General features: G+C 34.5%; 1 protein-coding gene across 1 annotated transcript in view; it reads left to right on the forward strand.

Moving 5' to 3' along the window:
* Positions 1-16,140, forward strand: part of zgc:158766 (uncharacterized protein LOC100009641 homolog) — a 52,466-nt gene extending 36,326 nt beyond the window's left edge. Inside the window, exons 16-23 of the mRNA XM_059338612.1 lie at positions 315-404; positions 1,853-2,077; positions 3,902-4,072; positions 4,934-5,111; positions 6,323-6,439; positions 9,033-9,308; positions 10,898-11,118; positions 15,756-16,140. Coding sequence (XP_059194595.1) covers positions 315-404; positions 1,853-2,077; positions 3,902-4,072; positions 4,934-5,111; positions 6,323-6,439; positions 9,033-9,308; positions 10,898-11,118; positions 15,756-15,761 — 1,284 coding nt within the window. The 3' untranslated portion in view covers positions 15,762-16,140. The remainder of the gene's footprint in view (positions 1-314; positions 405-1,852; positions 2,078-3,901; positions 4,073-4,933; positions 5,112-6,322; positions 6,440-9,032; positions 9,309-10,897; positions 11,119-15,755) is intronic.
* The last annotated feature ends 811 nt before the right edge of the window (positions 16,141-16,951 follow it).

The raw sequence follows: 16,951 nt of genomic DNA on the forward strand, positions 1-16,951 counted from the left end.
ATATATATATATATATATAAACAAATACATGAATAATTTATAATTTATGAAAACACCCGGTTGTTAAAGCCCTTCTTCCTCCCTGTACCTGGTGAAAACCATGTGAATTGAAACATTGAAAAACAACTTAATGCAGTGTTTCCAGAGTAGAGTCAGGCTTCACTATCATTGTCCCTGTGTTGTTTGATGTAGTTACTCATCTGCAGCTCATCCCAGTGAAGTTACAGTCTCCCGGGAGCTGAATCATACTTAGCATGATGAAATACATGCTTCTTACTGTGTTCAGTGTTGTAACTTGTTAATCTTGTGTGCAGGAGGATCAGTTTGGAATGTATGCTCTGTACAGCAAGAACAAGCCGCAGTCAGACACGCTGCTCAGCAGCCATGGCAACGAGTTCTTTAAGGTGCGTCTGGAAACTCTGGTTACATTCCCCACACAGCGGCAGGTTTATTGTTTATTGTTTATTGTTTATTGTATCCTTTGGATCCCCATTAGTCTTCATAGAGATGAAGACTATTCTTCCTGGGGTCCACATTAAATCAAACAATTATTACACAATTATATCATTACAGCATTTATACAGAGAACAACATGAAGTCATTCATCCTAACATGATTATAATGTATATTAACATGATTATAATATATATTAAGTAGTACAAGGCATGATTATAAAGAGTTACATGATTATAGAAGAGTATACGAGGTAAGCATAAATTTTACCATGTCACAGGGCTAATGCATGTTCTGCTTGTACATTAAATAAAAGGATCACAAAAATGCATTCAGAGTAATGCCTCCAGATGAGCTAATCACAGATATACTACTATCAGATTTATGTTTTGTTAACAATAATGTCAGTATGATTTTTAATATGTTTTTGTTTTTTTTTTAGATAATGTTGTGATAATGGCAATATTCCTACTTTTTGATGTAATGACATTATACCATTACACACGTTATGAAAGAATATTTTTTTGTATTTGGCAGCTGGTTAGATTTATATTTGTAATTGATTAAATTTTGTCATATTGTATATATTTTATACAGTTTTGTAACCTCACAATACAGTTTCAGTTAGTTATCGTTTTTTTAAAAACTCTCATTATTTTTATTTCAGTTAACGAAAATGTTTTCTCAATTCTAGTTTTCGTTATCTCGTTAGTTTTCGTTAACTATAATAACCTTGTGCTAAACCACTTTAAAACATAATTGACTTACAGTTTGCACGACTCACCAAATCTTTGACATTTCCATATGCATTCAAAAGAAGTGATTTGTAGAAAAAGCTGTGACATCATAATTATAATCCTCATGGTGTCTCTCCCCAGCAAGGTTATAATAGTTTTGGATTTTTCATTAGTTTTAGTTTCGCTGTGAATTTTTGTTTTCAAATTCAGTTAGTTTTAGTTAGTTTTTAGAGGGAGTTTTCTAGTTTTAGTTTAGTTTTTATTTTTTGAAAATGGTTAGTTTTAGTTTAGTTTTTATTAGTTTTAGTTTTTTTGTAATGGGCTATAGGTTGGGTGCGAGATTCAAAGAGGTCATAATAAATGTTTCCTTTATTTCCTTTGGTTTATCATCTCAGCCCCAATAAGGTTATTAACTCTTACAGTTCTGGGTGTTTTGTATTTTGGTTCTAGTGTAAACATCCCAGTCTCAGTAAACAGATTCACCATGTGTTGCATGTTCAAATAGAAACACTGAATTATGAATGAAAAAAGTTGACAAAAACGGAAACTAAGGACATTTTCACTATGATTTTAGTTAGTTTTTATTTTTATTTCAGTTAACAAAAATGTTTTTTCAATTCTAGTTTCGTTATTTCGTTAACTATAACAACCTTGCTCCCCAGAATAAGCAGCTGGAGCTCGGAGACAAGATGGACTTGGCGTCCTACTTGCTGAAGCCCATCCAGAGGATGAGTAAATACGCTCTGCTGCTTAAAGACCTGATCAAGGAGTGCAGTCAGTCCCAGGAGCAGGAGCTGAGCGACCTCCGCACCGCCGAGGAGATGGTCAAGTTCCAGCTCCGCCACGGCAACGACCTGCTGGCTATGGACGCCATCCGGGGCTGTGATGTAAGGAGTCATGCGTGGGTGTAGCGGCTTAGCACTCTCTCTGCACTGCAAAAAAAGAAAAGTTGGGTGAACTCAAAATTTCAAGGCAACAAACTTCGATAAAATTTTAAGTTGGACAATCAAACTAAATATTTTAAGTTTTGTTTTTGAGTTTGCTCAACTCTGATTTCAGATTTTTGTCAACTCAACTGTAAGTTGTACTAACTTATAATTTTACATTGTAATAACTTTTAATCCTTACTTCTGCTAACTTCTGCAATGTGCTGAATTGGCACGATTGTAACGCTGCTATGAAATGTCAGCTAATGTTGTGACCACAAATTTGAGTTAGTATTGATACGCTAATGGCTACTCTTGTAGCTGTAACAAGCAGCGCCGCTAGCGTCAGTTAGCCGCTAGCTTTCGCTAATGACCGAATTTCACCGCTTTCCCGCATTTCCCAACAAAGAAGTAAGAGTTATCAGAACTATTGTCCCTTGTTGTGAACCCCAACTTAAAGATATAAGTAACAACAACTCACCAACTTGTTTTTGAGCAGACAACTGGCTTCCTTTGTTGCGCTAACTTACATTATTGCCCTAAATGTCAATCATTTATATTTCCAAGTTTTACCAACTCAAATCACTGTTTAAGACCAAAAAACATAAGTTGGCTTTTTTGCAGTGCATGACACAAAATACAAAAATCATACCTGATAACAGACAAAAACAGGTGCATCTCTCTGAAAAACATAAAATTAAAATACACTGTCAACTTTTTACTAAAATAAAGTGAAATTAAATGAATTAATATTAAAAAAAAAGACGGAGCTCATAGCCCGTAACCTTACCATTACACCACAAGGTCCGAATGCAGCTGCCCCCGGGGTGCACGACACTAAACCCCAGGGGTGCTGCGTTCAATACCCGTGGTTATTTAGAGATGGCAAGTGGAATCACTAATGACCTGGGCACAGAGCCATGTGCTGCTATGATGAATATAGTCCGGCGGTTTAGGACCAGATTTGGGAAGAAAGGGGACACGTCGGACAAAAGCACCACATTTTTTCCACATGCTCTCTATCACTATAGGTTTCAATTTTTGGTAGGAGCCAATTCATCAAGATTGCAGATCGGAGATGGCAGCCATATAAAATCTATGAGAACCAGTATATCTTCTAAGCCACTTAGAAGGTCAATCTTAGTGTCAAAATCTACATTTTTCTGGGTCAAAGAATAATTTAAAGCTACTGAGAATATCACTAGATGATCAAATAGATATGTTCATTTTGGCCATGTATTTACATAATTCCAAACATTTTCAGCTCAGGATTCTCTGCTGCAGCACTTGAAGCGAGTTGCCTACCAGTCTGGGTGAAAATGAACATTTCTATTTGATCAAATAATCATCTAGTGATATTCTCAACAGCTTTAAATGATTCCTTGACCCAGAAAATGTAGATTTTGACACCAAGATTGACCTTCTGAATGGCTTGGAAGATGTATTGGTTCTCATAGACTTTATATGGGTGCCATCTCGGATCGGCCATCTTGATGAAGTGGCTCCTACCAAAAATTGAAACCTATGGTGATAGAGAGCACGTGGAAAAAATTTGGTTCTTTTGTCCAGCGTGTCCCCTTTATTTAGCTAAGCCGCCTGACTAATATTGTCATGTCAGCATGACAAATGCCACTTATCATTTTTATAAGACAATCTAGCGAGGCATTAAAAGTATTTTTGAACTGGAGGTCATGTTGTTGTGTATACAGCAGAATGAGGTCAGAGTCCCTCCAGGAGTTGTATTGTTCTCTCTGACGCATGTGAACGGCCGTGTTTCCTCTCCAGGTGAACCTGAAAGAGCAGGGTCAACTCCGCTGCCAGGATGAGTTCATCGTCTGGTGTGGACGCAGGAAATACCTCCGTCACGTCTTCTTGTTTGAAGACCTCATCCTATTCAGTAAGACCAAGAAGATAGAAGGAGGATATGACTTTTACATCTACAAACAGTCCTTCAAGGTAAGAGTCTATAGTTTGAAGATTATTTTTATGTCACACAATTACCAAAAAAAGCCACACAATGACTAAAAAGAGATAACACTACCGGTCAAAAGTTTTAGAACACCCCAATTTTTCCATTTTTTTATTGAAATTCAAGCAGTTCAAGTCAAATGAACAGCTTGAAAGGGTACAAAGGTAAGTGGTGAACTGCCAGAGGTAAATAAAAAAAAGGTAAGCTTAACCAAAACTGAAAAATAATGTACATTTCAGAATTATACAAGTAGGCCTTTTTCAGGGAACAAGAAATGGGTTAACAACTTAACTCTATGGAGTCTTGGGCTATTTTGTCCATTTTTGAATTCTTTTCATGTCTTTGTAAGTCATTTTGTGTCTTTTTTTGGTCATTTTGTGTCTTTTGGTGTCTTTTTTTGTCATTTTGTGTCTTTTTTTAGTCCTTTAGTCCAACATAAAATGTGATTTTGAATCTTTCACTTTTTTTTTCACTATCATGCTCAATAAATAATTTTAAATAGGCAAATGTGCATTAATTTCAGAGTACACTGAGACATTAAACTGCATCATTTTCAATTAAATTCTTATTTGAGACGCAGAATTAGAATTAGAGAGTACTTTATAAATGGTGCTAACCAATTAGTCAATCATCAAAGTTGTTAGATTTTGTTGATTCCCTAAAGTTGTTTGGTATTATGTTAATGATCATACCAGTGCACTGTGCATATCATAAATACTCTCCTCATGTGTTTCTGTTCACCAGTAAAGTGCAGCACATAATGGATGAGATACACTGGATAATTATTTTTCAGTCTATTCTGCTTGAATAAGACAGTAAATGTGTTTTTTCTGTTCTTTTCTATTCAGACAGCAGAGATCGGCATGACTGAGAGTGTCGGTGACAGCGGCCTGCGCTTTGAGATCTGGTTCCGGCGGAGGAAGTCTCAGGACACGTTTATACTGCAGGCCAGCTCGGCGGAGGTCAAGGCTGTGTGGACCGCCATCATCGGGAAGATTCTTTGGAGGCAGGCACTCAGAAACAGAGGTGGAGGGTTTTTGTCGTGTTTTTTTCTGCTTTATGTGGGATCTCATCACAACAGAAGGTCACACAAACAGTTGTCTTTAGTTAGATAACTTAGATATCCATAGTTGGATTCTTTTAAGATAAGATAAGATATTCCTTTATTGTTTCCCCATCGGGAAAATTCAGGTGTTGCAGCAGCACAAGTAGAGAGTAAAAACAGATTAAGGTAATAAAAAAATAAATAAAAATGAAATAGAATAAAGATTTAAAAAATATATAAAATAAAAATACAAACAACCAAGACCAAACTAAAAAACAAAGTAGTGCAAACAAATTTTGCACAATTATCAAGCTCATTATTAGCTTTTTACAATGTTTTTGTAGAGCAAAAAAATAGAACATGGGCTGTTTTTAATTTGAGTAAAATAAAAAATGGAATAAATAAAATGATTTCATTTAAACAAGGACATTTCTGGGAAGTATAATTTTTCCACTTCTCCAAAATGTCCTAAATTTAACGACTCTTTCTATGACAAAGTCTTCATAAATTACATCATACCAATCCTCTCCAGATGTGAAGTTTGTCCCAATTAAAAATAATTTAGCCCAAAATATAGTCACTAATTCAGTATGAATCTAACGCCAACATGTATGAACTTTTGGACAGGCTCAAAGAAACAGAGGTGTTTTTTTTTTTTTGTTTTTTTTTATTATGTTTATTGGGTTTTTAGAATTAACATGACGCATACATTAATGAGGGTTTACACGCCCACATTCTTGATAAAAAACAAAACAAAAAACAGACAAGACAAATTACCACTAAAACAAAGAACAAAACATAGTAAAACAAAACAACCAATGCAATAATAACAATAATAATAATAATAATAATAATAAAAATTACAACCCCGTATTTCCTATGTAGCTGCTGTGTTGATTATTACATTTTCTTTATACACTTCATTGTCCTTTTCAAGTGTTCAACATCTTGATCGGTGACTTTCAAGATATTCAATAAATTGTCCCCATAGCTTAAAAAAGCTCTGTATTTTTCCCTTGGTGGCATAGGTTAACTTCTCCATGGCTAGAACATTTAACAAGACTGTTAAACCAATGTTTGAAACAGAGGTGTTTTTACTTTCATTTTGATCTGAACATAAGTGACATTCAGACCTTTTATCCCATTTAAAACAAATATTCTGTCATTAAATATTTTAATTTCTCGATTCCAGAGTTGCGCATGCAGGAGATGGTGTCGATGGGGATTGGAAGCAAACCTTTCATGGACATAAAGCCGAGTGACGCAGCGATCAGTGACAGAGCCATTGACTATATCATGAAGGGGTCAGGTGAGTTACACTTATTTTTTTTTTTTAATTCAAAGTTTTTATTATCTTTTCATTTTTACAACATACAAACGAACATCAAACACACCAGACAGGATGGAGGTCATAAAAAAAATAAAAATAATAATAATAATAATAAAATAAATAAATTAATAAATAAATAAATACAATATTAGTAAATATATAAAATACAAAATCTGAAAATAAATTAACTAAAAACAAGACAGGCAAGTGCGCAGGCAGGGCAGGCGAATCAACAAATCTGCTTACCAAAACTATCCCATTTTTCTTTTATCATATCATTTTCACAATTTAATCTCCCCAACATCTTCTCACATGCCACAGTCTCCATCATCTGTGTTTTCCACAGACTCCGTGTGGGAGCTTGTGGTTCCTTCCAACACCTCAGAATAGTCCTTGCACATGTTAATAGGCCAGTTTTTAATACTCTAAAATTGTATTTGTTCAACAGGGGTACCATAGTCCTGTCTCCAAGGAGACATAGTCTTGGTGACCTGGGAAGTTCACAATTTAATGATTTGCTCATATAATCTATAACTTTTTCCCACAAGGGGAGGATCTTAGAACATTCCCATAATGCATCATGGATAAATGTGCTACTTTCTGCCCCACACTTCCAACATAGATCACTATTAATTAAACCCATTCTGTTAAGTCTTGATGGGGTAAAATAATATCTATGAATTATTTTATACTGAATAAATTTGCCTCTGGCTTCTCTTATATATTCTTCAGTGTTGGAAAGGATCCCTTCCCATGTTTTTTCATCCAGTTTACAAGACAGATCTTTCTCCCACACCATCTTCAAATTACTAAAACCATTATTATTTGTCGTGAGCTACACTTATTATTTCTCTCGCTCTTTTCTCCTCACCCCAACAGTGTGTTGCATCTTTATGATTCACCCTGTAATTATGTAGATGCAGAAATTTGTCTCTGCTGAAACCACAAATATGTGGCTCCTGCTTACAGGTGTTTTAATGCCAGTAGAATTATGAGAGTTTTGTGAAGTTAACACAGCAGATGTAATCTAAGCCAGAGTGATTTGAAGTCATTACAACCGCAGTAAACTATTTCACACTACACCTCTTTCATGTTATAAAAGAAAGATTCACGCCTTAATTATCATCATTAACCCTCTATGGTACAGTGTTGCCCTCAGGCAACATACCCATTTTTTGCCTGTCAAATTACTACAATGCATGTTTTTGAGTGATGCAATACTTTAAAAAAGATGGAAGAGTATAGGGAACCAATAGCAATGCTTTAATTTGTCACATGACCTCCAGGAGGCCATGTTAAAACCCTTTTGTGCAGACTTTTCCAAAGGAAACAGCTTTGCCAATATGCGCCACAAAAAAGCACTAAAAACGTCATTTTCATCTGGAAAAAAATTGCTACTCCAGACAAGAAACCGTTTTAAAAAGTTCCTTTTATGATGTTTTTAAATTTAAAATGTTTTGTATTGTACCCTGTTGAAGCTCCTGAATCTTTTACTCATGTCTATTAAATAAATAATGTTCAAATTGAAAAAAAAAACCTTTTCACCTTTTTCACTTGTGCACCGCTATGGAAAATTGTTGCCTATGGGCATCAAACCCCAAAAACTTAAAAACTTTAAAAAATAAAATAGAATAAAACATTTTCAGATTATGTTTATTTAGTCTATTTTAAGCCAAAAAAACCTCACTCCAAATATTTTTTCCCCTAACTGGCATCATAATGCGTACCATAGAACAGTAGTTCTCAACCTTTTTTAGTCGCGACCCCCAATTTAACATGCATGTTGTCCGCGACCCCTGCTCACTGAACACAATCTCACAAAAAAGGAAACGAAATGACCAAAAAAGACACAAATTGACCACAAAATGATCAAAAAATACACAAAATGACCAAAAAAGACACAAAATGACCAGAAAAGACACAAAATGACCAAAAAGACAGAAACTTACTAAAAAAAGACAGAAAATGACCAAAAAAAGGGAACAAAATGACCAAAAAAGACACAAATTGACCACAAAATGATAAAAAAAATACACAAAATGACCAAAAAAAGACACAAAATGACCAGAAAACACACAAAATGACCAAAAAGACAGAAACTTACTAAAATAAGACAGAAAATGACCAAAAAAAGGAAACAAAATGACCAAAAAAGACACAAATTGACCACAAAATGATCAAAAAAAATACACAAAATGACCAAAAAAAGACACAAAATGACCAGAAAAGACACAAAATGACCAAAAAGACAGAAACTTACTAAAAAAAGACAGAAAATGACCAAAAAAAGGAAACAAAATGACCAAAAAAGACACAAATTGACCACAAAATGATCAAAAAAAGACACAAAAATGACCCCAAAAAAAGACATTAAATGACCAAAAAGACTAAAACACATTAACACATGAACACTTTAACACAGTGGAGACAGAGCTGACTTCCAAAATGATTTGGCGACCCCCAGAAATCATCTCGCGACCCCAAGGTTGAGAATAGCTGCCATAGAGGGTTAACAGCTGCAGGAATGTTCCTCCATTCATCTCACACCTCGCTGTGTCTGTCTCCCTGACAGAGTCTAGAACCAGAGCCTCCATCGCCGTGCCTTCCTTTGAATACGCCACCTCCTTCAAGAGACCTCACTCCACCATCTCCAACAGCAGCACCTCCTCCTCCAGCAGCCAGTCGTCCTCCTCGCTGCTGGGCTCGCTCAACCTCCATCTTTACTCCTCCCCCTCCCAGCAGCACACACATCCATACCTGGTGAGCAGCGTTCCCTCCTTCGCCCAGTGGCCCTACGACTGCATAGAGGAGGACGAGCTGGAGCAGGACCCCGGCCAGCCCTCCATGAGTGAGTGATTATTGTTACTAGGGTTGCAAAGGGGTGGAACGTTTCTGGTAAATTTCCCGAAACTTTCCATTGTAAGTTAAGCTGGGAAACTTTGGAAAGATGCGAAATCCCAAAAAACTTTGACATTGACAAGACATTTCAAAGATGTATTTGTAAGTAGAGCTTTATCAAGTTTTAATAATTTTATTGAACAATCAATTCTTTAATTGTACAACAAAAACATGAATGTTGCCAGACCCCACCTGTTCAAAAATTAAGTAAAATGACCCCCACAAATTCCTGTTAATTCCTAGCCTGGGTATACCCAGACTGCCTTGTGCGCTCAAATTTAATTTTGAACCTCCATCCAGTCTGGAAACCAGAGAGGTTTCTTAGCCCTGTTTAAGGGATCCAATCACAGAACGGGGAGGGACGGCATGACGATGACACGTACTACTCGGCAGATGGAAGCTTGTAGTTTTCTTACGGATCCAACATGGCTGCTGCAGACGCGAAACTCTCTTTAGCTGCAGATGGTGTTTTAAATAGTTTAGAGCGAAAGTTGAAAGGTCTCTCGGTGGCTCCGCTGTCCCCCGGCTCGTAGTGAGATCACCGGCGTTACGGTAGCTACCGCTAATAGCCCCGCTATTGTGTATGTAACGGCGGTGATCTGGCTACGAGCCGGGGGACATATATATATATATATATCTACATATACATATATGTTTATATATATATTTATATGCATGATTTAATTTGCAAAAAAAACAAACACATAAAATGAATAAACTAAAATTAACAAAAATGCAAATACAATTACACAAGTTTGAAAACATAGATATCTCTTTCTGCAAGTTAAACCTTATATATTCAGTTTAAAAATACCATTTTAGCCTTAAAGTCTCTATGTGTAGCATTTTGCAGGGGTCAGTGGGGGATTACTGTCTTCTCTACTGCTACCACTAGGTGGCGCCAAAGACTGAAAAGAAAGAAACATAGAAGCTTCAAGAATACATAAATCACAGACCAAGTGGTTCTTATGATATATCTTATTTTAAAATAAATAAACTGGACACCTTTCCGCTTACAGAAACACAAATCTGCCTTTTTCTTTGCATCTCCACAACATTTATCAAAATTGTGAAATTGACAGTGCTGTTTAACAATAAATTATTTTTTAGATTTGTTTTTAAGTAACAAAATAATATTAAATCAATAATAAATAAAAACAAATAACCATCTGCCTTTTTTGTTTTCATCTCCATAACATGTATCAAAACTGTGACTTTAATAGTGCTGTTAGACAACAAATTCCATTTCAGATTTGTTTTTAAGTTACAAAATAATAATAAATCGATAATAAATAAATATAAATAACACTGCCTTATTGGACGGCTTCTCAACAAGCTACTGTAGCTGTAGAACACTAAAAAAAACCCGTGTCACAAACATAGAAGCTTCAAGAATACAGAAAATCTTTTACATGCTGCACACTGACCTTGAACCTTTTCCTAAATAGGATATTATTGTTATTATTGTTTATTATTCTGTGTTGCTTTATCCAGTTTTGCAGTATTAATGTATGTCTCTGTCTCTGTGTTGTGTGACAGTCACTGAGAGCTCAGAAACCTCCTCCCAGTGTCCCTCCAGTGACAGTGTTACTGGGCTCTCTATACCCGGCCACTCCAGCATCAACATGGACTCCTTCAACAACAACAACGAGCCCTCCTCCTTCCTCTGCTCCTCCTCACCTCCTTCCTCCATCGCGTCACCTTCCATTTTCCAGAAAGAGGAAGACCTCCAACCCCAGGGCACCAAGTTCATCACAGCAGTGAGTGTTTGATCAATATTTTATTATAATGTACTAAGATTTACTTTAATATTTTGAGAAGCACAGCTGTGGTGGAAAACATTCATACACTGAAAAAAGAACCAACTTAATTGAATTGTTTCATTTGGTAACACCTAAATGAATTAAGTTCTTTCAACTTAATTTAATAAGTTAGATTGACACAATTGATTTTAAATTAATTTGAAAGAACTTAATTCATTTAGGTGTTACCAAATGAAACAATTCAATTAAGTGGTTCAACTATTTTCTTTTTTCAGTGTATTTTGTGGTTCCCTACCAAGTTGAAGCTGAATTACTGCATTTATTTTGTATAATTCTGCTATTTTACTGTGTCAAATGTTGGGATAGTTAACCATGTGAAATATTTATTTTTTTATTGTTGAAAGGGAGTTAATCAAATTGATATAATGAATTGTATTCCCACTAGTACAGGGGAAAGGTAACCTGTGGTATGTTCTTTTTTTGTTAAATACATATATTTTATCTAATTTTATACAGCACTTATTTTATTTTATTTTATTTGGAACATTTTCTACAGTCAGATGGCCTGAAAGCAATACTTCTTGATTTACCAACAACATGTCTTCTTTAGAGTTTAAAAGAATAATTTTAAGCTATAGAGAAGACAGAAGAAGAAATTAGTATAAGGAGTTAATGCCTCATATCATCATATCATATTGAAGTGCTTCGGCTTTCTGAATGTAGTTTGACTTTTACTAAACAAAAGCAATAAATGTTAGAGGCTACTCATGTTTATTATCCGTCTAAAGAAGCCTAAAGTCACATACATGTGTGATTTTAAAGCCTGATTATAATCCAGATTTAGCCATGATAATCAATTTTTAACAATCGTGTAATTGGTTTAGGGTTCAGAGGTTTAAGATTCACATCTCTCACCTTCTGAGGAAACTTTAGACCAGGGGTGTCAAACTCAAATACACAATGGGCCAAAATTTAAAACTTGAATAAAATCGCGGGCCAACATTGAACAAATAAACCTTTTAATATATACCAAACATGTTTTGCTTTAACATTAAATATGGAACCAGCAACGCTTATAAACATACAATATATAACTAAATAGTGCAGACATGCAAAATCAAATTTCAAATAAAAAAACACATCAATGTCATTATTAAATTAAATTAAATAAATTAAAATTTTATTATAAATTAAATAATAAATAAATAAAAATTGTATGCCTCTTTTCTATTTGCATCCTTCTGATTTAAATATCAAAATAAAGTTTTTCAACAGGTTAATACATTTAAAAATAAAATAACAATAATAAATCTAGTATTAGTGGTAAATGCTCCGTATAATACCGGCGGGTCAGCTTTTATAGTGCAATAATTATATAATAATTTGGTATTGGCTCGCGGGCCAAATAAAATTACACTGCGGGCCAAATTTGGCCCGCGGGCCAGAGTTTGACACCCCTACTTTAGACCATCCAAAACTGTTGCAATCATATTGAACATGTTTTTATTTATCACCTTGAAAATGTTTAAATATGAAGATGAATCCATTCTTAATGTAGAGAGAAATGTCGTCTGCAAAAGGCTTTATCTTCTCCTTTTCATTAACAAATACATTTTAATGTGAATCTCTCTGAAATATATACTGTCTTCTTATAAACACCAATATGAAAATCTACCAAATTACACAAGAGTATTAGACTCTCTAGTGAGTTTTAAGCAGCGTGAGATAACTTATTATTTAAATGATCGGGTGTATTTTAATTTGGATGATCCCTTGAGGATTTAAAGGCAAGTGGCAGAGCTTATTTAACCCATAAGAACCCAGAGCCAGTAATCCTTAAAAAGGAAAATTATGGGGGATATACCACAGACCAAGTGGTTCTTATGATATATCTTATTTTAAAATGAATAAACTAGACACATTTTCTGCTTACAGAAACACAAATCTGCCTTTTTCTTTGCATCTCCACAACATTTATCAAAATTGTGAAATTGACAGTGCTGTTTAACAATAAATTATTTTTTAGATTTGTTTTAAAGTAACAAAATAATATTAAATCAATAATAAATAAAAACAAATAACCATCTGCCTTTTTTGTTTTCATCTCCATAACATGTATCAAAATTGTGACTTTAATAGTACTGTTAGACAACAAATTCCATTTCAGATTTGTTTTTAAGTAACAAAATAATAAGAAATCGAGAATAAATAAATATACACTACTGGTCAAAAGTTTTAGAACACACCAACTTTTCCAGAATTTAATTGAAAATGATGCAGTTTAATATCTCAGTGTACTCTGAAATTAATACACATTTGTAACATTTAAAATTCTTTATTGAGCATGATAGTGTTTTGAAAGTAAAAAAAAGATTCAAAATCACATTTTATGTTGGACTAAAGGACTAAAAAAAGACACAAAATGACCAAAAAAAGACACAAAATGACAAAAAGACACAAAAAGACTAAAAAAAAGACACAAAATGACCAAAAAAAGACACAAAATGACCAAAAAAAGACACAAAATGACCAAAAACAGACACAAAATGACCAAAAAAAGACACAAAATGACAAAAAAAGACACAAAATGACAAAAAAAGACACAAAATGACTTACAAAGACATGAAAAGAATTCAAAAATGGACAAAATAGCCCAAGACTCCATAGAGTTAAGTTGTTAACCCATTTCTTGTTCCCTGAAAAAGGCCTACTTGTATAATTCTGAAATGTACATTATTTTTCAGTTTTGGTTAAGCTTACCTTTTTTTATTTACCTCTGGCAGTTCACCACTTACCTTTGTACCCTTTCAAGCTGTTCATTTGACTTGAACTGCTTGAATTTCAATAAAAAACTGGAAAAATTGGGCTGTTCTAAAACTTTTGACCGGTAGTGTAAATAACACTGCCTTATTGGACGGCTTCTCAATAAGCTACTGTAGCTGTAGAACACTAAAAAAAACACACGTTTGTACTTGAGAAAACATACATGAACATTACTAGAACATAAAATGTTTGTGACACCCGTGTCACCGTGGGTTCTTAAGGGTTAAAGCTTCAGTTTCACTCACAACCTTTTTGCTGTTTTGTTTTACCAGAGCAAGACCTCTCATATAGCAGTAGGCCTCTCTACTGTGGTCTGACTCAGAGCTGAGGGGTTTTAGCTCAGTAAGTAACCGGTGTCAGCAGAGCGGACATCTGCGTTGTTCCCTTCACAGCCTCATTAACAACTGTGAGGAACTCCACTGACTACTAATCTGTGTGAAAATGTGCTTTTGGAGCCTGTGTTGTGTGCTGCATGGCGGTTTGTCTCCTCATGGCTGGTTTCTTTTGTAAACTTTTGGCTCTATGTCGTGTTTTCCTAATCCTCTCATTTTCCTCTGGGCCTCCGTACGACATGAGGGTGAAATCTGTGTCATGAAATACATGTCAAGAGTTTTATGTACCACCCTGATTCCAAAAAAGTTGAGACACTGTGTGAAATGTTCATAAAAACAAAAATGCATTAAATTAAAAACTCAAAGTGTATATATACAAAAAAAAGGTTACCATTTTGAACATGAAATATTGTGTCTTCAGTTGAATAAATGTGGAAAAATATTAGCAAATCATTGCATTCTGTGTTTTTGTAGATTTTAGACGACATCCCTTTATTTTTTTGGAATCAGAGTTGTTTGTTTGAACACACGCATGCTCTTATACAACCTCTGTATTGTATCGGGGCTTTGGAATGCATTTGTGTTTGGTTTTTTGTTGTTGATGGCTGAGTTTTGTGTTGTGTTGTTTAACAAACTGTTGAATGTCTTGTATTTGTTTCTAATGTTCAAATTCAGCTTTTATTGTCCCTGTTGGAAGAAAACTATATTGCATAACATCATTACATATACCAAAAGATTAAATGCATAATATAATACAAATGGCATGCAAATGACTGCAAAAGAGTTTGCTTCTTAGTAATTACATTTAAGCATTGAATTCTTATGGAATTAATAAAAAAAAGTGCCCTTTATTGTAGGACCTTAAACACACAATACATGTCTTTTTTTATGTCCCATGTTCAGATATTGTTTTAAATATATCAAATAAAAACAAATGTGTTTGCTCCTCTGCATGTTTTGATTAGGATTTTGATTTTTATAGTTTATTTTTAATGCATTTAAATGTGCAATAGCCTCCCTGCTGCATATTAAACATTAAACATTCTTTATTTATTCTTCAATCTCCACATTTAGGATCCCTTTCTTTGTAAATGGCACAGTAATCTAGTCACAAACCTTCAGTAGCTAATTAAGTTATAGCACAGTCATGGACTTAAACTAAAGTATGAAAGACTTGCAAACATTTTGTAAAAAGCAGAACTGCCAGTGTGCAGCATCTAAAAAAACCAACCACTGGAATAAGGAAGTTACTATGTTACCACCTAAAATAATCAGAAATGAGACACGTCTTTATTTTACTTTACTTTATTTTTATGACACGACGTCTTTATTACTTGTTAAATATGCCCACAGTGTCGACTGAAAGGTTAAGGATAACCCTAACCTTTGCAACATGTTGTGTCATGCAATTTAATCTCAAATGTTTTTAATGTTTTTTCTAACTCTTCCTTTTCTTGTTTGTTCTTTGTGTCTCTGTAGCTGTGAACTCTCCAGCTGAACGCTACTTGATGCCACGGCAGTTTGTATATGAGGACACGTAGATGAAATAAAAGGATTCCAGCTTCGCAGCACTAAGACTTTAATGGATGAAGCTCAGCTATTATGACATTTCACTGTAAATTGGAAATAGACACAGAATATACACTGCCATGATGGTACGTCAATGGTCTGTACATTTGTTTTAATGAGCTAGAATCAGTGTTTATATTGTAGATGAGGTTTTTTTTTAATGTATTTTACAAAAAATAGCAGGCAGATCAATCCAGACAATGTTGTAATGTCATATTTCTTTTCTTCTGTTGCCAGTCCTGTGTTTGTACAGATGATTAAAATGTTTAAAACATGTCCATGTGTTTGTTTCTTTTTCACAGTTACGTTTTACATCATATTTCAAACGCTGCACTCAAAAAAATGATTCAAGCCCTTCTTAGATGTGACACATTAATGTATTGTTTATCCAATGAAAATATATCAATCAAAATCAAATCAAAAGTAGTTTAACCTCCTGTGACCCTGCGTCCTCATATGTGGACATTTCATTTTAGGTTTTATGGACCTTATACTTCATTCTGCTGAACTATAACATGTTGTCCTCATAGTACACACTCTAGAAAAAGCACAATACATCAATCAGTGTAAAAATCAGATGGCAGCATCTTGGTAAAGTCAATCAACAGCTTATCCCTAGACAAAAGTGGACCAGGTACAAAATCTGATCTCATTTTATGGTTAAAACTTTTTTGACTATTTTTAGCGATAGCAACAAGCTACGACACTGCTAATCAGTAAATACTCATTTGAGAACGAATAGACTTTAACTATCGGTCTTCCAAAGAGAGGGTGTAAATGTAAGGAAATAAAAAGTTTTATACACTGGTGAATTAACTGCGTTATACAGTAAAATTAACCCACTGGGTTTTTTTTCAAAAACTACTTCCTGTTCGAAGACAATGCTTAGTTTTTGTACTTAGGTCGTACAAATCCAAAATATCTAGGAGAAACTAATAATACATACCAAACAAAAGCTTGGCTCTCAGGAGGTTAAGAAGTGTTACCTAAAATGTATTAATTGACTCCCCTGTCCTTCCCTTCAACCCAAAAAAAGTTTCAGTTTTCCAATTCTATGTTTTTAGGTTGAATGAACACAATTTCTTTATTTTAGCTCTCCTCGACAT

The sequence above is a fragment of the Centropristis striata genome, chromosome 8, assembly GCF_030273125.1.
Source record: "Centropristis striata isolate RG_2023a ecotype Rhode Island chromosome 8, C.striata_1.0, whole genome shotgun sequence".
NCBI classification, from domain to species: Eukaryota; Metazoa; Chordata; class Actinopteri; order Perciformes; family Serranidae; genus Centropristis; species Centropristis striata.